Consider the following 23170-nt stretch of genomic DNA (forward strand, 5'->3'; position numbering starts at 1 on the left):
TGTCTTGTCAGTAGAGCAGAGCTCATAACCCCCTTCACAGGCACGTTGTGAGGACTGAAATCATTGATGTGAAAGTGCTTGGTGAACTCACTGCTTAGATTCAGGAAGGGGTAACAGTACTGCTGCCCCCAAGGCCTGGAGTTCCAGCATCCACGTCCAACCGGGCCTGCGTAGACCACACTTGCCTCCTCAAAGTCAACAAGTGTGCTACGCTCCCCTTCCATGCCAGCGAGGTTCCCTTCTAGAGTCTGAGCTTGGGTGAGGATAGATCCAGGCTTCGGGGATTAGGTAGCCAATTCCATGGAATGCCTTCAGAGGTGCCAGAAATGGCCCCACGTTCAGATTGCTTGGGACTCCACCATTCAAATCACATCAGCTTAAGGCTTTTTCTTAAATGGGGGTTCAGTAGCACTTTTGTCATTAAAAAAATCACCATGGGCTGGGCGCAGTGGCTCACGCCTGTAATGCCAGCACTTTGGGAGGCCGAGGCGGGTGGATCACAAGGTCAGGGGTTTGAGACCAGCCTGGGCAACATGGTGAAACCTCTTCTCTACTAAAAATACAAAACTTAGCCGGGCATGGTGGCATTCACTTGTAATCCCAGCTACTTGGCAGGCTGAGGCAGGAGAATCACCTGAACCCAGGAGGCAGAGGTTGCAGTGAGCCGAGATCGTGCCACTGCACTCCAGCCTGGCAACAGAGCGAGACTCTGTCTCAAAAAAACAAAAAACAGGCCGGGCGCGGTGGCTCAAGCCTGTAATCCCAGCACTTTGGGAGGCCGAGGCGGGTGGATCACGAGGTCAGGAGATCGAGACCATCCTGGCTAATATGGTGAAACCCCATCTCTACTAAAAATACAAAAAATTAGCCGGACGTGGTGGCGGGCGCCTGTAGTCCCAGCTACTCGGAGGCTGAGGCGGGAGAATGGCGTAAACCCGGGAGGCGGAGCTTGCAGTGAGCCGAGATCGCGCCACTGCACTCCAGCCTGGGTGACACAGCGAGACTCCGTCTCAAAAAAAAAAACAAAAAAAAACAAAAAAAACAAAAAACATTCACCGTAAAGTCAGCTGCCCAAAGACCTTGCGATGAAGACTCCAGGACCAAGGCTCCAGGAAGCATTTCAGCACAGTAGTTAAAAGCATGTGGGCTTTGGAGTCAGATACACCTGTTCTGGATCCCAGGTGTGTTACTAGCCAGCTGTGTGCCTTTGGGCAAGTCACTTCATCTCTCTTAAAGCTTGTAGCCCCTACCTTGCAGGCCTTTCATGGAAACCAGATGGTGAGGCATGAAATACTCAGGGGCAGGACTCAGGTGGAGTGGGGTGGTGAGAGCTGCCCTGTTCTGAGAGCAAGCCCTGAATTGAGAGGGGCTGTGAAAGTAGAGCCAGGGCTGTGAAATTATTGAACTCTAGGTCCCCTGTAGGGCAGCAGGAAAGCCTACTCCTTATCATGAGGCTCTGAAGGAAGCCTGGGTCTCAGGCCTGAAAGTCCCTTAGGAGATTCCTATTACCTCAGTGATCTTCGGCGCTACCTTGAATTAGGCAAAGCACGGCTTATCATATGCCCACTTAATAGGCATTAAAGGGTTGGGGACCAAAGAGAATTGATCTACCTCTGATCAGAATGAATGAGACCCACTGGTATGTTTTCCAGTGGTTCCTACCACTGTTCCCAGCTCATTGTCCCAAGGCCACACCCAGAACCACAATGAAGGTGGGTAGCCTCATGTCTATTAAGGCTGCTGAATGAACCAGCTGACTTGGTCATGCCCACCTGGCCTGTTTAGCTTTGACACACACCTACTAAACTGCCTCTCCTTCCTCTCGTCCAGAGCAGAGCTAACAGCCTGCCTCAAAGGATTAGTGTGAGAAGGTACATAAAGCACTGGCCAGGTCCTCCGTACATGCCACCCCCTGCAGCCTGCCTGGGCTGCCTGTCAACTCTTAACCTGGTCTGCCACCTTATGGCACTCAACCCTGTCCCTCCCGAGGACTATGGGGCCTCAGATCAATTTGTCAAAAACTAAGAAGGAAGCTGAAGAATCCTGGACCCTCGTTCCTTCTCCAAGAACCAGTCTAACGCCCTGGCCCTCAACCCAAGCACTGAAGGGTCTAGCCTCCAGCTCTGACCACTGGGCTAATGAGGGGAAGGAGCAGTGGCGTCAGCTGCTTGAGGCTGAGGGAAGAGGGAGGGTGGTTGTGTTCTCAGGGCCTGGCTCCACAGCTGCCAAACAAGCTTCCCCAAGGACCCCAGCATTGGTCTTGGGGAGTCCAGAAGGGGAAGGAGGACTGGGTCCCGGTCCCAGTTCAGTAGCGGACTTTCTGGGTGTTCTTGCCTGCATCGCCTGTGTCAAGCCTCAGCTTCTTCAGACACCTACGAACTGGGTCTGAGTGACATATTACTAAGGGCCCAGCCCTACAGAAGATGCCTTGGGATTCTGGGACCTCACAGTCTCCACTCCTTGAAATTGTAGTAGCCCTGCCTACCTGCCTCTGAGGGCAGGTGATAAGAACAGGGACAGAGAAGCGGAGACCCCTGTGTAGCCAAAGCCCTGGTTTCCTATGGACTCCTTGGATCCCTAGCTGGGGCGGGGGCAGGTGGAGAGGGGCTGTGGTGAGACTCCAAATGGAAAGTATCCTGGCCAGGTGCGGTGGCTCACGCCTGTAATCCCAGCACTTTGGGAGGCTGAGGTAGGTGGATTGCTTGAGATCAGGAGTTCGAGACCAGCCTGGCCAACATGGCAAAACCCCGTCTCTACTAAAAACACAAAAATTGGCCGGGCACGGTGGCTCAAGCCTGTAATCCCAGCACTTTGGGAGGCCGAGATGGGCGGATCATGAGGTCAGGAGATTGAGACCATCTTGGCTAACACGGTGAAACCCCGTCTCTACTAAGAAATACAAAAAATAGCCGGGCGAGGTGGCAGCGCCTGTAGTCCCAGCTACTTGGGAGGCTGAGGCCGGAGAATGGCGTGAACCCGGGAGGCGGAGCTTGCAGTGAGCTGAGATCCGGCCACTGCACTCCAGCCTGGGCTACAGAGCGAGACTCCGTCTCAAAAAAAAAAAAAAAAAAAACACAAAAATTAGCCAAGTGTGATAGTGTATGCCTGTAATCCCAGCTACTTGGGAGGCTGAGGCAGGAGAATTGCCTGAACCTGGGAGAGGTTGCAGTGAGCCGAGATTGCACTACTGCACTCCAGCCTGGGTGGCAGCAAGTGAGACTCTGTCTCAAAACAACAAAAAACACAAATGGAAAGTATCCTCAGGCAGAAACCGGATATTTACCCTGCAGCCTCCACCCACCCTCTGTGGAGTCAGGGCCTGCTCCACCCAGTTCAGTAACACTTCCTCTGTGGGTATGGCTGTGGAGGGTGGAAGGAGGCTGACTTGTTCTCACAAGGTCTGGGACTTTGGGAGAGGTGGGTCTTCCCTCCGTTTGTAAAGTGGAATAAAATAAAGTTGACAGCATCGAAGAGTCTCATGTTCCTCTGGAACTGCAGGAGATGCAGGGCAGAGAGGAGCACTCTTGTTGTGCAGATAAACAGGCCTGTGGCTGGGGTGGGGGGTTGGGATGGCAGGCACTAGGGTACCAGATTCTGAGTAAGAGCTCAAGTGGCCTGGCAAAAGAAGGGGAGGCGAGAGCAAGGCCACTGCTGTCTCTCAGGTGGCTCCTGCTCTCCCCATGTTAGTGCAGGGCCTAGGTCTGAAAAGAAATGGACTGGATGACCTCCACGGGCTGCAGATTGGATGCTGGAGGTAGAAGGTGGATCACACCCATTTTCAAAGTCAGGTGGTTCCTCCCCTGCCCACCAGGTACCAAAAAGGCCATCGGACCAAGACCTCTGGTAACAGCTACAAGAGAAGGAGGAGACACCAAGGTTGAGCTTGCTTTATGGGTGACAAGTGGGCTAGGGTGGGCTGCGGGGGGCAGGACGAAGATTCTGGCTGAATGTTCCAAGGGATGGGAGGCTTGGGATCCTGGCTGGTACCAGGCCTCCCACACTGTCAAATGTCAGCTCCACCAGCACTGAGAGACAATGAGGAGATGACAATGTGGAGAGAGGGAAGGTGGTGGGTAAAGGCACGGAAGAGAGAGGCGGGGAAAGAGGGAAGGAGGGAAGGGAAAGAAGGAAGAAAAGGAAAGCATGGCCCGGCTAGAGCTAAAGCCAGAGGTGATCAGGTCAGCAGCAGGAGAGGCTCAGAAGGGAGCCTCTCGGGAAGTGCAGGCGGCCATGAGGGCCCGTTTCAGCTGCTCATAGGTGACGAACATCACCACGTTCCAGGAACCCAAGCGGAGAAAGGAGGGCATGAACCTAGGGGAGAAAAAACACAGGTCATGGGAGTACCTCCACCTCCCACTTTCCTCACTGGGCCTGGTATTCAATCCAACCCAGTGGCTCTGTCCCAGAGGAGACTGGGAGGACTCAGTGAACTGAGCTCACAGCTGCCTGGTATGAATTCCCTTTGAGTCTCCGTTTAACAAATACAAAATTGTGATGGTAGCAATTCTGGGAGGAAGGAATTAAAGGGATAAGTGAAAGCTGGCGAAATGCCAGGAGTGGGATCAGAAATAGCCTGGGCTATCAACCCACTGGGCTGATACTCACTTCCGGGTGCTCCTCTCCCACCCATGATAGACATGCATAGCCAAGAGGCCTGAACTGGGTGGGGAGGATCAGAGGCTCACCCTTTGTAGAAGGCTCGGGGTCCCTCCTTCTGGAGCATGGTGAGGGCACAGTGGCCAGCGCTGCTGTACTGGCCCAGGGCAGAGTTCATGTATCTCGTCTTGACCACGTCTACAGGGGAGGCGATGACAGTGGTGCAGAAGCCTGCCCCAAAGGCGGAAGTGAAGTGGCAAGGGAGGTCATCTGCCAAGGAGGAGCAGGCAAGACAGTCAAGATTCTTCACTCATCATTCCAGAAGGAAGGAGAATACTTAAGTAGCTAAGAGTTTTCACGATTTTAAAGAGACAGAGAGGGTGGGCACAATGGCTCATGCCTGTAATCCAGGACTTTTGGAGGCTGAGGTGGGTGGATCACTTGAGCCCAGCAGTTCAAGACCAGACTGGGCAACATGGCAAATCCCTGTCTCTACAAAATACAAAAATTAGCCAGACATAGTGGTGCGTGCCTATAGTCCCAGCTACTCAGAAGGCTGAGGTGGGAGGATTGCTTGAGTCAGGGAGATCGAGGCTGCAAGGAGCCATTAATCACCCCACTGCACTCCAGCCTGGGCAACACAGCAAGACCCTGTCTCAAAAAACAAATAAGAGGGTGGGGCGCGGTGGCTCACACCTGTAATCCCAGCACTTTGGGAGGCCAAGGCGGGTGGATCACTTGAGGCCAGGAGTTCGAGACCAGCCTGGCTAACATTGTGAAACTCTGTCTCTACTAAAAATACAAAAATTAGCCAGTGTGCTGGCGCACATCTGTAATCCCAGCTACTCAGGAGGCTGAGGCATAAGAATTGCTTGAACCCGGGAGAAGGTTGCAATGAGCCGAGATTACATGGTGAGACTCTGTCTCAACAAAACAAAAAACAAAACAAAAAACAAAAACAAGAGACAGGGACTCCAGCTGAGACCTCTTCTGAGGACCGGAAAGAGTCGTTGTGCCAATCTAGCCTCAGTTCCTCAATATGCAAAGTGGGAGCTTCATCCTAGTTGGCTTCAATATGGCAAGTAAGAGATATATCTTACTCTCCCTGCAAAGGGCAAATAGGATGAAAAGATGTAGGCTTCTGGTGTCAACTAGACCCCTGTACCTGCTCCCGGCACGGGGGAAGGGTGAGACCCAGCACCATCAACCTTGTGACTCACCTGTCATGAGGTTGGCTTTCAGAAGGGCATCCTTGATGAGGTCATAGGTCACCAGCTCAGCACAGTTGACAATGGCATTACGAGCAACATTGGGAGAGGTCCCTGTAGGAAGAGGGAGATCCTGGGTGAGACCAGAGAATCAGGGAGGAGGAAAAGGGGAAAAGAAAACAACTGTACACACCTTTCCAGAGGCCCCCAAACCCTTCCTCTCGGGCAATGGTCTTGTAGGCATCGACGGTGCTTTGGTATCTCCGACCTCCAGCCCGGGCCTGAGCTTGGAACCGGACCTTTACCACATCCGTGGGCTGGGCCACAGCCACAGCCAGGGCACCTGTGGTGCTGCCTGCTAGGAGGCGGCTCCCAATGCTGGCATCTGTGGGCGAGTCAGGGGGTCAGTGGCCAGCGGGCTTGCACTGGTTTTTTACCTCATCTCTCCTCACCAAAACCACCCTGTCACTGTCATCTCCTGCTTTGGGGAATAGAATCCAGAAGCTTTTGGCCTTCTACAAGCTCTTGCTCTAAGAACTCCTCACATCAAACAAAATATCCCTATGAATGTCTACTCCTTGATAGGGACACAGCAAGGGGTAAGACCAAAATGAAACCTGGTGCTTTCTTTCATAAAACATTTTCATTTACCTGCTCAACAGCCCTGAGAAATCACAATCATTTCCATCTGACAAATGTAAAACCAAGGCTCAGAGAGAAGTGGCTTTCTGAGGACCGGGACTCCTAAGACTTGGGATCTCAGGTCAGCTTTACTTCTTCCTGCCATGTGATCTTGGGAAAGAAAACTTTTGTTTGGGGCTCTGTTTCTTCATATGTAAAATGGAGGGTTGGCAGAGCATAGTAAGGAGGTGAAAGGGAAGAACGCTGGCCTTGAAGGCGAGTGTCCTGGCTCTCTACTGTGTGCCCTTGGCCAAAGTCCCCCTCTACCCACTGCCTTCCCACCTCAGTCTCTTCTTCTATAACACTGGGATGATACTGCCTACTCCCAAGGTGGTGGTGAGGACTGTCATGGGATGATGCCCTGCTCAGAGCCTGGTGTAGCGCAGGTGCTCGGGAACTATGCGGAGGACCAGGCCCTTCCAGTTCTCTGTTCCTCTGATCTTCCTAAGGATCATGAGGCCTAAAAACACCTATATGGCTTAATGAACTAAGATCTATCATCACTGAGAAAAAAGGGCCAAGGGGCCTCCAGCCTAGCTCCATACTCACGCTCAGAGCCCTTGGTGTAGAACTGTTTGACAGAGTCATACAGGCCAATGCGGACAGAGGCAAAGCTCATTTGACGCTGCAGGCCGGCAACCAGTCCATTGTAGAGGCTTCGGGGGCCCTCGGTACGCACCATGGTCAGAATGGTGCCCAGCACACCGCGGTACTGGGCGCCGGCTGTAGCGCGCACTGGCCCCTGACTTTCTCCTTGGATCTGCAAGGCCAAAACGGGGTAGCTACAGGGATAGGCATGTTGCCCTTCCCACCTCCAGTCATCTTGATGCTCCAAATACCCACTGGCCCTTGAGGGGTCTGTGTCCTTGGGGAGGGAACAGAGTAGACACCATCAAGATCCCCAGGCTTCATCCCCTCACCTGTAACCGGACTTTAGCAGTATCCAGAGGAAAGGTGATGAGATCTGCAATGCAGGCAGCTGTGCCAGCCCCAAGAAACTTCACAGTGGCAGTAGGGGGGATATCTGTGGCCTTGAACCCAACCATGATGCTGATTTCCTGCTACCTCCCAGGAGACGGAGAAAAACCGGAGACGGGGCACCTTTAATCAGTAACAAGACGAGATAGAGGAACTCTGCCGGAATCTAAGCCAAGAGGAGAGAAGCCCCATTAGCCACGATGTCCCCAGGCCCTCCCTGCTCACCATCCCCAACCCCAGCTTCCCTAATAGCACCAAGCCCCTCAGCAAGACTCCAAGTGGCCTCATGAGGGAAAATAGATGTGAACTCGAGAGGCACTCAATTAGGCACTGGTGAAGCAATTCCTGCTCAAGCAGTCAATACTTCATGAAGGGCTCCCTCCCTTTCAATACAGGGAGAGTCTGGATCAGAGCTCTCCTAGCGCTGCCTCATAAACAGCCACTGGACCAGCCCTCTGTCTGCTGGATGCAGAGGTTTCACTGATGATGCCCATGTTCCTGCTTCTGTGATTCATCTGGAGAGCTGACAGAAGCGGAGGAAGTTTCACCCAGACTAAGACCCGACAGGCACAGACCCACACGCTTATCTTCTGGATGTCTAGGCAGGAATGGTTTCCACGGGTCTGGAACTTAAGAAGAAAAGGAAGGTACAAGATGATGAATTCAGTCCCTTCCCAGACCGTCAGTCTAATTCTCTCCTCCAGCTCCCACATAGCTTAGGATCTCCAGAGTCACTGTTTTGTGACTTTGCTGGGCAGTAGTTCACTGAGATGCAGGAGATAATATCTACCCTAGAGGAGGCTTACTGTTGGGCACAGCGGGTGGGTGGGCAGATGATTCAAGCTGCGTTTGAGGCTTACAGGACATACTCTCAAAATGCAAAGGAGGGAACAACCAATGCCATCGGGAGAGAAGGAAGAGTGAGTGATCAGAAAAGACTTCCTGGGCCGGGTGCAGTGGCTCATGCCTGTAATTCCAACACTTTGGGAGGCCGAGGCAGGCAGATCACCTGAGGTCAGGAGTTTGAGACCAGCTTGGCCAACATGGCAAAACCCCATCTACACTAAAAATACAAAAATTAGCTGGGTGTGGTGGCACGCACCTGTACTCCCAGCTACTTAGGAGGCTGAGGCAGGAGAATCGCTTGAACCCAGGAGGTGGAGGCTGCAGTGAGCTGAGATTGTGCCACTGCACTCCAGCCTAGGCGACAGAGCAAGACTGTTTCAAAAAAAACCAAAAACCAAAAACAAACTAGCACTTTGGGAGGCCGAAGTGGGAGGGCTGCTTGAACCCAGGAGTTCAAGACCAGCCAGGGCAACATAGTGAGACCCTGTCTAAAAAATATAAATAAAAATAAATTAGCTGGACATGATGGTGCATGCTTATAGTCCCAGCTACTTGGGAGGATTACTTGAGCCCAGGAGGCTAAGGCTGCAGTGAGCTGTGATTGTGCCACTGTGTTCCAGTCTGGGTGAGAGAGTGAGACCTTGTCTCAAACAACAACAACAACAAAACTAAAGACTTCTTAGATAAGGTAACATTCAACTAGGTGATTTTGGGGGCTGAGAGTAAACTCTGGGGCATTAGACTCCTCCTGGCCTACCATGTGATGCAAAGAAAATTGCTCTCCTTTTTGTCTGGGCCAGTTTCCTTTCCTCCAACTTAGGGGGATCCACACTTACACAAGACAGGCAAGGATGGGGGTACAGGTCAGAGCTGTGAAGAGTGATAAGGAAACCAAAAGCCCCATTTTGTTCTGAATTGGAACCACGCCCTCCTCCACTGCCCCAGGAGGAAGTGAGCCCAGCACCCTAGTTGGGGAGGGTGACCTGCTTCTTCCCCTGAGCTTATTTCTTTGACTTCATTGGAGCAGCTGCTTTGAGCCCCGCCTGACTGACTGCCTTTGTTGCTGGGGCTCAGATGAGAGCTGGCTGGTGAAGGGAGTCAGCTGTGAATACAGAGACCCATGGAAACAAAGAGCTCACCCAGCTTCCTCTTGGGCTTCTCACTCCAGGTGGCTGGGGCAACCAGGGAAATGAAGATACAATAGCAACTACACTGGGACCTACAGAACAAGGCCTGACCTTTTTCTTGTTTCCCTCCAGCTTGCCCACGAGGCTCAGTGAAGACTGCTGCTCAAATGACAGAGTGGGTTGATGAAGGTGCCCCTGGACTCCCCAGGTTCCCTGCTCTGACACCCCCTTCCCCCAGGAGGTGCTCCACAACTTTCCCCACCCCAATGCCCGGGGCACTGTATTAGCTCAATCCTCAGAGCAGCCCTGCAAGGTGGCTGCCCTTACTTCCATGTGAGATGAGTAAGAGCCACACCTACAGGCACCAAAGCTGGTAGTATTTGCTTTGCACTGCTGCCCAGCTCCTCAGTTCCTTCCTGCTGTTTTCTCAGCCCCAGGCACAGGCAGGGCCTTTCACAAGGAAAGTTCTCGCAGGCTGATTAAATAGTCCTGAGAAGGCTCAGGCAAATGGTATCCCTTCTCTGGGCATCAGAGACATCATGACATGAGTCTATCACATTCCTGACCTTGAGCTGGGTTGCAGGATGTTGTGAAGGCCAGAGAGTAAGACCCAGCTGCTGCCTAAAGACAAGTGCACAGAGGTTCAGCTGCCATTCTGAACGTTGCCTTGGGTTTGCCAAACCAGGTCCTTCAGAGGGTGGGTAAGGGGGCCCTACTGACAGCAATTAAAATGCAGGCCTAGAAATAGTTAATCCTGGCCGGGCGCGGTGGCTCAAGCCTGTAATCCCAGCACTTTGGGAGGCCGAGATGGGCGGATCACGAGGTCAGGAGATCGAGACCATCCTGGCTAACACGGTGAAACCCCGTCTCTACTAAGAAATACAAAAAAATAGCCGGGCGAGGTGGCGGGCGCCTGTAGTCCCAGCTACTCGGGAGGCTGAGGCCGGAGAATGGCGTGAACCCGGGAGGCGGAGCTTGCAGTGAGCTGAGATCCGGCCACTGCACTCCAGCCTGGGCTACAGAGCGAGACTCCGTCTCAAAAAAAAAAAAAAAAAAAAAAAAGAAATAGTTAATCCTATTTTACAGTGCCCAGCAAATAACCAGTTTCAGAGCTGCGCAAGGCTATTACCAATCTCGGTTTCAGGGATAGTCAAAAGCTAGCATCAAAAATATGAAGTTAGAACAATAGGTTCCTGTCCTAGCTCTTCTACTGGCTCCCAGGATGACCTGGGGCCAGTCACTGTTCCATGTGGGCCTGTTCTCTCCTTTATAAAATGGGGACCAAGAACCTCGGCTTGATTCGGCTGAAGGGCCAGAATGAGAGCAGGGAGGTGTGAGAGTGCTCTGTGAACTGGAAAGAGCCACTTCACTGTCATGGGGTGGGGATGGTAGTTATTTTTGTTAATGCCCTGCTGACTCCTGTCCCTAGACCACAGGGTTAGGAGACAGCAAGAGATCTCTTCCTTGGACTGGACTCTTACCTGGCTTTGTAAGGTCTCACGGTGAGGCCTCCAAGATCAAGCTTCTCTAAAGGTGTCCCGTTCTTCAAAGCTGCCAGTGGCTATCATGGCCTGATCCCCTTGGTTTTCCATAGAAAATGGGTGGGAGACGAAACACCTAATGGTCATACTATGTGTCCTGTGGGTGAGCAAAGGCGGAGAGTTTAGAAAGGGCCACCTGCCCCAAGACACACAAGCCCACCCAGTCCATGCCTTGGAGGGGGATGGAGAACAGGGCCCATCTCACCCAGGGACTGATTAAGTGCACACACTGGAAAGGGGAAAAGCAGGGTAGAAAATGAACCTAGGTACACTCCCCACCCCCACCCCACCTGCTTAATATCACAAATTGGCTCTTGTCCAGGCTTCTGCTTTTGTAACACCCAGTACTCTAGATAAGCACCCCCTAGCACAGTCATCAGACTTTGGTGAGTGAGAGAGTTATGAGGGGGTCACGATGGGACAGAGAATCTCCGGGAATTGGCTAGGGCCCAGGCCGGGCTGTGAGGAGGTTGGATGGGCTGGGAGCCTGCCCTGCAGGGGCCAGACTGAGCAGCTCAAAGCCCACTAGAAAAAGCCCCTAAGCCCTGGGAAAGGCAGTGCAGGAACACTGCCTGGAGCCGCCTGGTGAGAGAGAGGTCATCGTGGTCATCGCTGACGGTCCCCATCCAAGGCAGGGCTGGGCGTCGTGGTGGAAAGGAGGGATTGAAAAGGTGGAGGATCAAACCACAGCCAACCGAACGGAAGAGGGAAAGAACAAAAAGGAGTAAGAAAAAGAGTAAGAGAAGAGAAATAAAGAACCAAGGACAGAAAGGATTTGTACAGGCCGAGCGCGGTGGCTCACGCCTAAAATTCTAAGACTTTGTGAGGCCGAGGGGGGGCGGATCGCTTGAACTCAGGAGTTCGAGACCAGCCTGGGCAACAAAGCGAAACCCCGTCTCTACAAAACACAAAAATTAGCCAGGCGGGCGCCTGTAATCCCAGCTACTCGGTAGGCGGATCGCTTGAACCTGGGAGGTGGAGGCTGCAGTGAGCCGAGATCGCGCCACTGCACTCCAGCCTGGGAGACAGAGCGACAGCCTGTCTCAAACAAACAAACAAACAAACAAACAAACAAACAAACACAAAAAATAAAACCGAAAGAAAGAAAAGAGTACAAACTTGGGTGGGAGAGAAGGGAAATGGAAGAGCGGGCAGCGCACGCAGAACAGGTGTAGGGGGCGCAGAGGGTGCAGGGCTGGGGCCAGGCTCACCAAGCCTCAGGGAGAACACGAGAGTGCGTGCGGCTGTGTGTATCTGCTGGAGGAGGGCGCGTCGGGCGAGCAGGACCAACGCGGACGGTCGATCTCAAGGCTTGAACAGCAGGGCTTTGCAGTGTGGCTCCGCGCGAGCGGCAGCGCGGCACAAGTCTCGGGGGCGGGGCCCGGGGCGGGGCCTGCGGGGCGGGGCGTGCCAGCTTTTACTTGGGTGAGGAGATTCTGGAGCCGCCGCCTTTCCGCGGGGACCGTCCCGCCTAAGGTTCTCTCCGTGACTTTCTCCACTCCCATTTCTGTGCGTTCCATCACCGCGTTTACTGTTTCGTTCCCCTAGATGGTCACTCCCTTGCCACTCCCCGCCTCTGCTTCACACTCTCTCGGGCCGCCAACCTCTTTGTGAGGATGGCAAGACTGACGGCCGGAAAGGAGTCTTGTCCAGTCACACACCTCTTGCCTCCCAGCCAGGACGGTTTCTAACAGCGTTCAGCGGGGTCGGGTCTAAGTGTACTTTCTTTTTTATGGGCCCAGCCCCCAACGCTGGGCAAACTACCCACCCTCCTGCCAGCGAGAGCGCGGCTGGCTACTGCAGGGCGGGGCGGGGTCTCGCGACTGGCCTCGCCGTCGATTGGTTACAGCCGCCGCGTTGTCGAGGGAAGGAACCAATCAGAGCTGCAGCAACAGGTGGTCCGGCAACCCGCAACTGCGGTTGGGCTCGGCTGGGGTTCGCGCCTTCTCCGGCGGTGGAGCGGCCTGGCCTTTAGGGACCAGGGACACTAAAGGCCCCGGCGGGGCGGGAGCACCCAGCGTGACCTCACGCTCCTATACACACGCGAGCAAATGGGCTGGCCCCCCGCATGTGACAAGGCAGAGCCGGGCCCAGGCCCGCTGCTTGTCCAGCCCTGGGATGAGTCTCATCCCAGGACCGGGCCTGGTTCACCTTTAATTGGCTGACTCGTCCTGTGGGGGTAACCGGCGCGTGAACAGCCAACAATTGGGCCCGGTGGCCAGGACAAACACGTGCATTTAGGGAGTAGAAGAAGGCCGGTATTAACCTCCATTTTACGGTGAGGGAACGGAGTCCCAAAGACGTTCAGTCATCTGCCTGATAGTCACCACACAGTGGCGAGCCCTGACTTACACCCTGGTCAGGTCGGCGCCATATGTGTTTTCACCAGCAGAAGGGACTGCCAGGGAACAGCTGAGGGGACCAGAGCTGGGAAGGGCCTGGATTATTACAGCGGAAAGAAAAACACGCCGAGCGCATGGTCCTGGCAGAAGCAGCGTGGAAACAGAAGTCAAGGCAGATTATTTCTGTCATGAGGAGATCTTGCCATGTAGGAAAAAAGAAAGAAAGAGAGAGAGAGAAAGGAAAGAGAGAGAGAGGAAAGAAAGAGAGACAAGAAAGAAATAAAACAAAGAGATCGAAAAAGAAAGAAAAGAAAAGAAAGATTATTTGTGGCACTGTGGGTCTCCCTCTGCCAGGTTCTCTAGCTTTTGCGCTGAGCCCTGTCTGGCTGTGCATTCCGGAGAGGCTCGGCAAATTTGCCGTGAGATTGCTGACCGACAGCAGAACAGATGCAAAGGCCTGCAGACCAAAAATTGTCCCTTTAGCTGTCCTAACAGGGAAGGATCTGGATTCCAGAAACTATATACTTATTATCCTTGGCAAAAGAGACTGTTAAAAGCGTGGACTCTGAAAAAGGGAAGAGGAGATCAACAAGATGCAGCATGAAGTCTTTAAGAAGTCCTCTTTGGAAAAAAAGATGTGTTTAGGGTTTAAACTACTTTTATTATTTATTTATTTAACTTATTTTTTGAGACAGGGTCTCTTTTTGTTGCCCAGGCTGGAATGCAGGTGACTGGGTCTCTACTCACTGCAGTCTTGACCTCCTGGGACTAAGCAGTCCTACTTCTGCCTCCCTAGCTGGGACCACAGGGATGAGCCACTAAGCCTGGCTAATTTATTTATTCGTTGTAGTGACAGGTCTCCCTATGTTGTCCAGGCTACTCTTGAACTCCTGGTCTCAAGCAGTCCTCTGAACTCGGACTCTCACAGTACTGGAATTACAGGTGTGAGCCACTGTGCCTGGCCTCAAGAAATTCTCTTAAAATTCTTTTTGGGTGGGGGCAGATCTGAGCAATCCTATAGACATACAAATGCTGCACCCATGGATATTCAGCATCTTGCCCAAGTCATAAGATGTCCTGTGGACAAACCAGAGAATGTATGGGTACAGATAACTATATTTTGAAAACTTGTAGCCGGGTGAGGTGGCTCACGCCTGCAATCCCAGCACTTTGGGAGGCTGAGGCGGGCAGATCACCTGAGGTCAGGAGTCGGAGACCAGCATGGCAAAGATGGTGAAACCCTGTCTCTACTAAAAATACAAAACTTAGCTGGGAGTGGTGGCGTGCGCCTGTAGTCCCAGCTACTTGGGAGGCTGGGGCAGGAGAATCACTTGAACCCAGGTGGCAGAGGTTGCAGTGAGCTGAGATTGCGACATTGCACTCAAGCCTGGGCGACAGAGCAAAACTCTGTCTCAAAAAACAAAACAAAAATAAAAAGAAAAGAAAACTTGTTTCACATCTATTTCACTGAATTGTGTGTACACGCACACACACACGTTTATTTGTAAATATTTTGTATGTGCTAATAACCAAATTGACAAGTTTCATATATTTTGTTGTATAATTTTAACATCATCCCAGGAAACAATTCACTGTGCTTACAGTTTTGGAACTTTTAAATCTTTAAATACAAACTGTATTTGAAACACTGAAAATGAAAAAAAGACACAAGAATGAAAGAGAAAACTGAAAACATCAGGTAATTAAAACCAACATGAGAAAAACTTAAACATTTCCTTAGTCTCTGATAATTTCTGCTAAGAATATTGAGTAGATTGGCTATATTAACTTTCCTCCCCTCATCAAACAAGCATACAATTATCTGATTGCATTTTTAAAAGGAAGTCAAATTTGATGACCATGCATTTCTAAAATTGACATGAAACTGAATTTCTTTTTTTTGTTTGTTTGTTTTTTGTTTTTTTTTTTGAGACGGAGTCTCCCTCTGTCGCCCAGGCTGGAGTGCAGTGGCCCGATCTCAGCTCACTGCAAGCTCCGCCTCCCGGGTTTACGCCATTCTCCTGCCTCAGCCTCCCGAGTAGCTGGGACTACAGACGCCCGCCACCTCACCCGGCTAATTTTTTGTATTTTTCAGTAGAGATGGGGTTTCACCATGTTAGCCAGCATGGTCTCGATCTCCTGACCTCGTGATCCGCCCATCTCGGCCTCCCAAAGTTCTGGGATTACAGGCTTGAGCCACCGCGCCCGGCTGAAACTGAATTTCTTTAAACCCACTTAGCAGATGAGATGGGGGATGGTGGCTCATACCTGTAATCCCAGCAGTTTGGGAGGTTGAGACAGGTGGATCACTTGAGGCCAGGAGTTGAAGACCAGCCTGCCAACATGGCAAAACCCTGTCTATACAAAAAATACAAAAATTAGCTGGGCATGGTGGTGCATGCCTGTAGTCTCAGCTACTTGGGGGACTGACATGGAGGATCACCTGAGCCTGGGAGGTTGAGGCTTCAGTGAGCCATGATTGTGCCACTATACTCCAGCCTGAGTGACAGGGTGACCCTGTCTCAAAATAAATAAATAAATAAAAAATACCTGTAATCCCAGCACTTTGAGAGACTGAAGCAGGTGGATCACAAGGTCAAGAGATAGAGACCATCCTGGCCAACATGGTGAAACCCCATCTCTACCAAAAATACAAAAATTAGCTGGGTGTGGTGGCACTTGCCTGTAGTCCCAGCTACTTGGGAGGTTGAAGCAGGAGAATCACTGGAATATGGGACATGGAGGTTGCAGTGAGCTGAGATTGTGCCGCTGCACTCCAGCCTGGCGACAGAGCGAGACTCCATCTCAAAATAATTTTTAAAAACCTCTTAGAAGATTAAATTGAATCATATATTTGTTAATTTCCATGTCCATTTTGATGTTTCTTCTTCCTCTTGGTTTTGGTTTCTAAAAAAAGGGGGGTGGGGAAATGGCGACACAAAGCCAGATGGAATTACTTGACATGTTTGTCACGTAATTAACCATTGTACATGAATTTTCCTTGGTAAGTAACACACCCTGGTTTTTTGTTTGTTTGTTTGTTTCTTTTTGAGACGAAGTCCTGCTCTGTCGCCAGGCTGGAGTGCAGTGGCGCGATCTTGGCTTACTGCAACCTCCACCTCCTTCAAGGAATTCTCCTGCCTCAGTCTCCCGAGTAGCTGGGACTACAGGTGTGCACCAACATGCCCAGCTAATTTTTGTATTTTTAGTGGAGATGGGGTTTCACCATGTTGGCCAGGATGGTCTCTATCTCTTGACCTTGTGATCCACCTGCCTCGGCCTCCCAAAGTGATGAGATTACAGGTGTGAGCCACTGGGCCCAGCCCACATCCTGTATTTTAAAAGTTGAATTGAAAAACACTGAGCTAAAAGATGCATGTTTTTCCATGAATTGTGTGAATGAAATAAAGCTAAATTCATAAAGCATGAACATAGCAGCAGTTCTCATTTGGCTCACAGTCCTAAAAATGCAAATTCTCCTCAACTTCTTAGAGCATGACAAGTCTTCAGCTGGCAATTTTTCCATGTTTATATAAGAAGCTAGAATTGATCATATGGTTTTACAGTGCTTTCTCTAAAATCCGTTTGTTATTAGATTCTGTTTTTCTTATTATTTCTCACAGGAAATCAAGCAGCAAATTACTCCCATATTTTAAGCTCTAAATTCAAGAACAACTAAATTCACTGCCAGCCATTACAAATATTCAGTTCTTTATTAAGGTATACACCATTACAGTAGGCTCAGAGTGCTAATACATGAATAATAACTATAGTTAGTAAAACAATGCAAATGAAGATGAGTTTAAAGAGCCCTGATCAATGAAGTACTTTTCAGTTGAAAAATTATAGAAGGACTGGGTGCAGTGGCTCACGCCTCTAATCCCAGCACTTTGGGAGGCCGAGAGGGGCAGATCACCTGAGGTCAGGAGTTCCAGATCAGCCTGGGCAACATGGTGAAACCCCGTCTCTATTAAAAATACAAAATTAGCCAGGTGTGGTGGCACATGCCTGTAATCCCAGCTGCCCGGGAGGCTGAGGCAGGAGAATTGCTTGAACCTGGGATGCAGAGGATGCGGTGAGCCGAGATCGTGCCATTGCACTCCAGCAACAAGAGTAAATCTCCATCTCACAAAAAAAAAAAAAAAAAAAAAAAATTGTAGAAGGTTCCGGGCGCGGTAGCTTATGCCTGTAATCCCAGCACTTTGGGAGGCCGAGGCTGGCAGATCACGAGGTCAGCAGATCAAGACCATCCTGGCTAACACGGTGAAACCCCGTCTCTACTAAAAATACAAAAGAATTAGCCGGCCCTGGTGGCGGGCACCTGTAGTCCCACCTACTCGGGAGGCTGAGGCAGGAGAATGGCGTGAACCTGGGAGGTGGAGCTTGCAGTGAGCGGAGATGGCGCCACTGCACTCCAGCCTGGGCGACAGAGCAAGACTCCGTCTAAAAAAAAAAAAAGAAAAATTGTAGAAGGTATGCACTAAAAAGCAATAGTAATATATGATAACTCAATAATTATTGAAGGAATAAGTGAATGAATCAAACTAGAAATTATTTTGATATATTAGTTTTCTTTTTCTTTCTTTATTTTTTTGAGATAGAGTTGTGCTCTGTCACCCAGCCTGGAGTGCAGTGGCAAGATCTGGGCTCACTGCAGCCTCTGCCCCCCTGGGGTTCAAGCGATTCCTGCCTCAGCCTTCCAAGTAGCTAGGATTACAGGCACGCACACCACAACGGGCTAATTTTTTGTATTTTTAGTAGAGATGGGGTTTCGTCATGTTGGCCAGGTTGATCTCAAACTCCTAGCCTCAGTAGATCCACTCACCTCGGCCTCCCAAAGTGCTGGGATTGGAGGTGTAAGCCACACTTCGCCTAGTTCTCTCTTTCTTTCTTTCTTTCTTCCTTCCTTCCTTCCTTCCTTCCTTCCTTCCTTTCTTTCTTTCTTTCTTTCTTTCTTTCTTTCTTTCTTTTCTTTCTTTCTTTCTTTCTTTCTTTCTTTCTCTCTCTCTCTCTTTCTTTCTTTCTCTTTCTTTCTCTCTTTCTTTCTTTCTTTCTTTCTTTCTTTCTTTCTTTCTTTCTTTCTTTCTTTCTTTCTTTCTTTCTTTCTTTCTTTCTTTCTTTCTTCTCCTCCTCCTTCTTCTCTTTTCTTCTTCTTCTTCTTCCTCTTCTTCTTTTTTTTTGAGATGGAATTCTTGTTGCCCAGGCTGGAGTGCAATGGCATGATCTCGGTTCATTGCAACCTCCGCCTCCTGGGTTCAAGCGATTCTCCTGCCTCAGCCTCTCGAGCAGCTGGGATTACAGGTGCCTGCCAACACGCCCAGCTAATTTAAGCCACAGAAGTTAACCCAAACATAGTCTGTTTTGTTATTTTATTTTTAGAGATAGTGTCTCGCTCTGTTGCCGAGGCTAGAGTGCAGTGGTGTAATCATAGCTCACTGCAACCTTGAACTCCTGGACTCAAGCAGTCCTCCCACCTCACCCTCCTGAGTAGCTGGGCTTAAGGCACAAACCGTGCCTGTAGCTGCTATGTGCAGTGCCTGGCTACAACTAGTTCTATAAAGAAGAAAAAGTCAGGAAAAGTATTTACGTAATAACATTCTCAAATTCTTTGTTTGCCAGATATCTTATTTGGTCACTTAGGGTACAGTTTTTTTTTGGTTTTTTTTTTTTTTTTTTTTTTTTGAGACGGAGTCTCTCTCTGTCGCCCAGGCTGGAGTGCAGTGGCCCGATCCCAACTCACTGCAAGCTCTGCCTCCCAGGTTTACACCATTCTCCTGCCTCAGCCTCCCGAGTAGCTGGGACTACAGGCGCCTGCCACCTCACCCGGCTAGTTTTTTGTATTTTTTTAGTAGAGATGGGGTTTCACCATATTAGTCAGGATGGTCTCGATCTCCTGACCTTGTGATCTGCCTGTCTCGGCCTCCCAAAGTGCTGGGATTACAGGCTTGAGCCACCGCGCCCGGCCTGGGTACAGTTTTAAACTAGTAAACAATTATACTATAGAAGAACTAAACTAAATTATAACATGGCACAGACTTCTTAACTCGAAAAATCTAAAAAGTGATAGCAATTATTCTAATTAACATTTGAGATGAACTAATGACCCAAGACAACCTTTGAAATTATTCAATTCTTTTTTAAAAGTATACTAGCATAATTTAAGATCTAGCTTGCCTAAGATTATTTATTTTATTTTATTTTTATTTATTTATTTTTAGATAGGGTCCTGCTATATCACCCAGGCTGGAATGCAGTGGCACAACCAGAGATCAGAGTTCATTACAGTCTCAAACTCCTGAGTTCAAGTGATTCTTCCATCTCAGCCTCCAGAGTAGCTGAGATTACAGGCGGGCACCACCACACCCAGCTCATTTTAAAATTTTTTTGTAGAGGTAGAGTCTCACTATGTAGTTCAGCCTGATCTCAAGCAATACTTCCCACCTCAGCCTCCCAAAGGGCTGAGATTACAGGCATGAGCTGCCATGCCTGTCCAGAATATGTCTCTATAGTAAGTTTATCATTAGAATGTTTTGATCTGAAGACAGAGTCTTAATGATTCTAAGTGTAATTCTAACCTAAAATCAAAATCCTTCGTTTGTAAACATCAGATTCAATTTTATGTTAATTCGTACAGCAACTAAACAAAAAACAGGTTTTTAAAATGTCTGTATTATTTATTACCTAAACAATTCTGACCACTAACAACCAAGAGGGGGCGGGAGGGAACAACACTACCAGACCACGAAAACATCTTGCTTCGCAACAAACTTTCCTCCCTCGCTTTAACATTTTTGAGGATTCTTTTCCAAACCTATTACATGTATATTACGATGGTTACGAATTTCCCAACTCCACCACTCCTTTCAGTGCATTATTACTATTATTATTTTATTTATTACTTTTTTTTGAGATGGAGCCTCGCTCTGTCGCCCAGGCTGGAGCGCAGTGGCGCAGTCTCTGCTCACCACAACCTCTGCCTCCTGGGTCCAAGTGATTCTCCTGCCTCAGTCTCCCGAGTAGCTGGGATTACAGGCATGTGCCACTGCGTCCAGCTAATTTTTGTATTTTTAGTAGAGACAGGGTTTTGCCATATTGGCCAGGCTGGTCTTGAACTCCTGACCTCAAGTGACCCGCCCACCTCAGCCTCCCAAAGTGCTGGGATTACAGACATGAGCCACCATGCCCAGCCATCAGCACATTATTTTTAATATCTTAATTAAAGGGGAAAAAATCCCCTACTTGTAATAACAAAACAATGTTGGAAACTGCCATTAAAACACAACAAGTGAAAAACAGAGCTCTTCCCAGACTCACGGGACTACAAATTTAGGAAGTACACAAAAAAATTAAAAATTAATTACACTCAATTGGACACATTAAATATGTACAGCTTTTTGTACATAAATCATACCTAAATAAAGTGATTTTAAAAACAAATGAGATGGGCCAGGTGTGGTGTCTCACATCTGTAATCCCAGCACTTTGGTAGGTTGAGGCAGGTGGATCACTTGAAGCCAGTAGTTAGGGACCAGCCTGGCCAACATGGTGAAACACCATCTCTGCTAAAAACACAAAAGTTAGCTGGGTGCGGTGGCACACGCTTGTAATCCCAGCTACTCCAGGGGCTGAGGCATGAGAATCTCTTGAGCCTGGGAGGCGGAGGTTGCAGTGGGCTGAGATGGTGCCACTGCACTCCAGCTTAAGTGACTCTGTCTCAAAATAATAATAATAAATAAATAAAAACAAATGATCCAACCCTTACCACCAACTGATAAAGAAACAAACAAATGAGTCATGCAAAAGAAAAGTCATGCTTTTTGATTTAATCCTACTTTAAGAACACTAACAATAATTTGCATGCAATAAATACAGTTCCCTAAATACAACAGATGAATTCTTTTATAAACACATCTGATTTTTGTTTATGGAGAATCTATTAATAAACACATTTTAGATTCAATATATTATGTATGTATGAATGGAAAGCAACCTTAAACATTTTAAATACCAGACATATACAAAAGAATTATAAACGAAGTAATACAAAGTGCCTCGTGTTTTTTTTTTTTTTTTTTTTTTTTTTGTGAGACGGAGTCTCGCTCTGTTGCCCAGGCTGGAGTGCAGTGGCCGGATCTCAGCTCACTGCAAGCTCTGCCTCCCGGGTTTACGCCATTCTCCTGCCTCAGCCTCCCGAGTAGCTGGGACTACAGGCGCCCGCCACCTCGCCCGGCTAGTTTTTTTTTTTTGTATTTTTAGTAGAGACGGGGTTTCACCATGTTAGCCAGGATGGTCTCGATCTCCTGACCTTGTGATCTGCCCGTCTCGGCCTCTCAAAGTGCTGGGATTACAGGCTTGAGCCACCGCGCCCGGCCGTGCCTCGTGTTTTTATCCTGGAGTCAAACCATAGAAATCACAGGTTATTAAGAGAACTTTGAAAAATATTGTTTTGAATATTGAAAATCATGTGTTTTGGGCGTGCCCAAGATGGCCGAATAGGAACAGCTCCAGCCTCCAGCTCCCAGTGTAAGTGACACAGAAGAAGGGTGATTTCTACATTTTCAACTGAGGTACCAGGTTCATCTCACTGGGGAGTGCCGGACACTCAGTGCTGGTCAGCTGGTGCAGCCCGACCAGCGAGAGCTGAAGCAGGGTGACGCATCACCTCACCTGGGAAGCGCAAGGGGGAAGGGAATCCCTTTTCCTAGCCAAGGGAAACTGAGACACACAACACCTGGAAAATCGGGTAACTCCCACCCTAATACTGTGCTTTACCAAGGGTCTTAGCAAACGGCATACCAGGAGATTATATCCCACACCTGGCCCAGAGAGTCCTATGCCCATGAAGCCTCCCTCATTGCTAGCACAGCAGTCTGAGATCTAACTGCAAGGCGGCAGCAAGTCTAGGGGAGGAGTGCCCGCCATTGCTGAGGCTTAAGTAGGTAAACAAAGCCACCAGGAAGCTCGAACTGGGTGGAGCCCACCGCAGCTCAAGGAGGCCGGCCTGCCTCTGTAGACTCCTCCTCTGGGGACAGGGCATAGCTAAACAAAAAGCAGCAGGAAACCTCGGCAGAGGTAAATGCCCCTGTCTGATAGCTTTGAAGAAAGCAGTGGATCTCCCAGCACAGAGGTTGAGATCTGAGAATGGACAGACTGCCTGCTCAAGTGGGACCCTGACCTCTGAGTAGCCTAACTGGGAGACATCTCCCACTAGGTGCAGACTGACACCCCACACCTCACATGGCAGGGTACACCCCTGAGATGAAGCTTCCAGAGCAAGAATCAGACAGCAGCACTCACTGTGCAGCAATATTCTATCTTCTGCAGCCTCCGCTGCTGATACCCAGGCAAACAGGGTCTGGAGTGGACCTCAAGCAAATTCCAACAGACCTATAGCTGAGGGTCCTGACTGTTAGAAGGAAAACTAACAAACAGAAAGGACACCCACACCAAAACCCCATCAGTATGTCACCATCATCAAAGACCTAAGGCAGATAAAACCACAAAGATGGGGAAAAAGCAGTGCAGGAAAGTTGGAAATTCAAAAAATCAGAGCGCATCTCCCCCTCCAAAGGAACGCAGCTTGTTGCCACCAATGGAACAAAGCTGGACGGAGAATGACTTTGACGAGTTGAGAGAAGAAGGCTTCAGTCGATCAAACTTCTCAGAGCTAAAGGAGGAACTACATAACTAGCGCAAAGAAACTAAAAACCTTGAAAAAAGAATGGATGAAAGGATAACTAGAATAATCAATGCAGAGAAGACCTTAAAAGAACTGATAAAGATGAAAACCATAACACCAGAAAAACGTGACAAATGCACAAGCTTCATTGACCGACTTGATCAACTGGAAG

At 49.5% G+C, this 23170-nt stretch overlaps 1 protein-coding gene and 1 long non-coding RNA gene across 16 annotated transcripts in view; one reads left to right on the forward strand and one right to left on the reverse strand.

Annotated features, from left to right (window-relative positions):
- Positions 1 to 3873: 3873 nt before the first annotated feature.
- Positions 3874 to 12666, reverse strand: UCP2 (uncoupling protein 2). Of its 15 annotated transcripts, none has more exons than XM_077960327.1 (9): positions 12189 to 12313; positions 10918 to 11074; positions 8043 to 8092; positions 7406 to 7629; positions 7035 to 7245; positions 5998 to 6189; positions 5817 to 5918; positions 4686 to 4866; positions 3874 to 4311 (listed from the first exon to the last, which is right to left on the reverse strand). In XM_077960327.1, the coding sequence occupies exons 4-9, from the start codon at positions 7529 to 7531 to the stop codon at positions 4197 to 4199; spliced, it is 927 nt and encodes a 308-aa protein (XP_077816453.1). In that variant the 5' UTR covers positions 7532 to 7629; positions 8043 to 8092; positions 10918 to 11074; positions 12189 to 12313; the 3' UTR covers positions 3874 to 4196.
- A 6830-nt stretch (positions 12667 to 19496) lies between these two features.
- The window catches only part of LOC144334372 (uncharacterized), a 29502-nt gene continuing 25828 nt past the window's right edge, over positions 19497 to 23170 (forward strand). Inside the window, exons 1-2 of the long non-coding RNA XR_013404132.1 lie at positions 19497 to 20335; positions 20942 to 21442. This is a non-coding gene — a long non-coding RNA (uncharacterized LOC144334372). The remainder of the gene's footprint in view (positions 20336 to 20941; positions 21443 to 23170) is intronic.

This window comes from Macaca mulatta, chromosome 14 (assembly GCF_049350105.2).
Source record: "Macaca mulatta isolate MMU2019108-1 chromosome 14, T2T-MMU8v2.0, whole genome shotgun sequence".
Lineage (NCBI taxonomy): Eukaryota > Metazoa > Chordata > Mammalia > Primates > Cercopithecidae > Macaca > Macaca mulatta.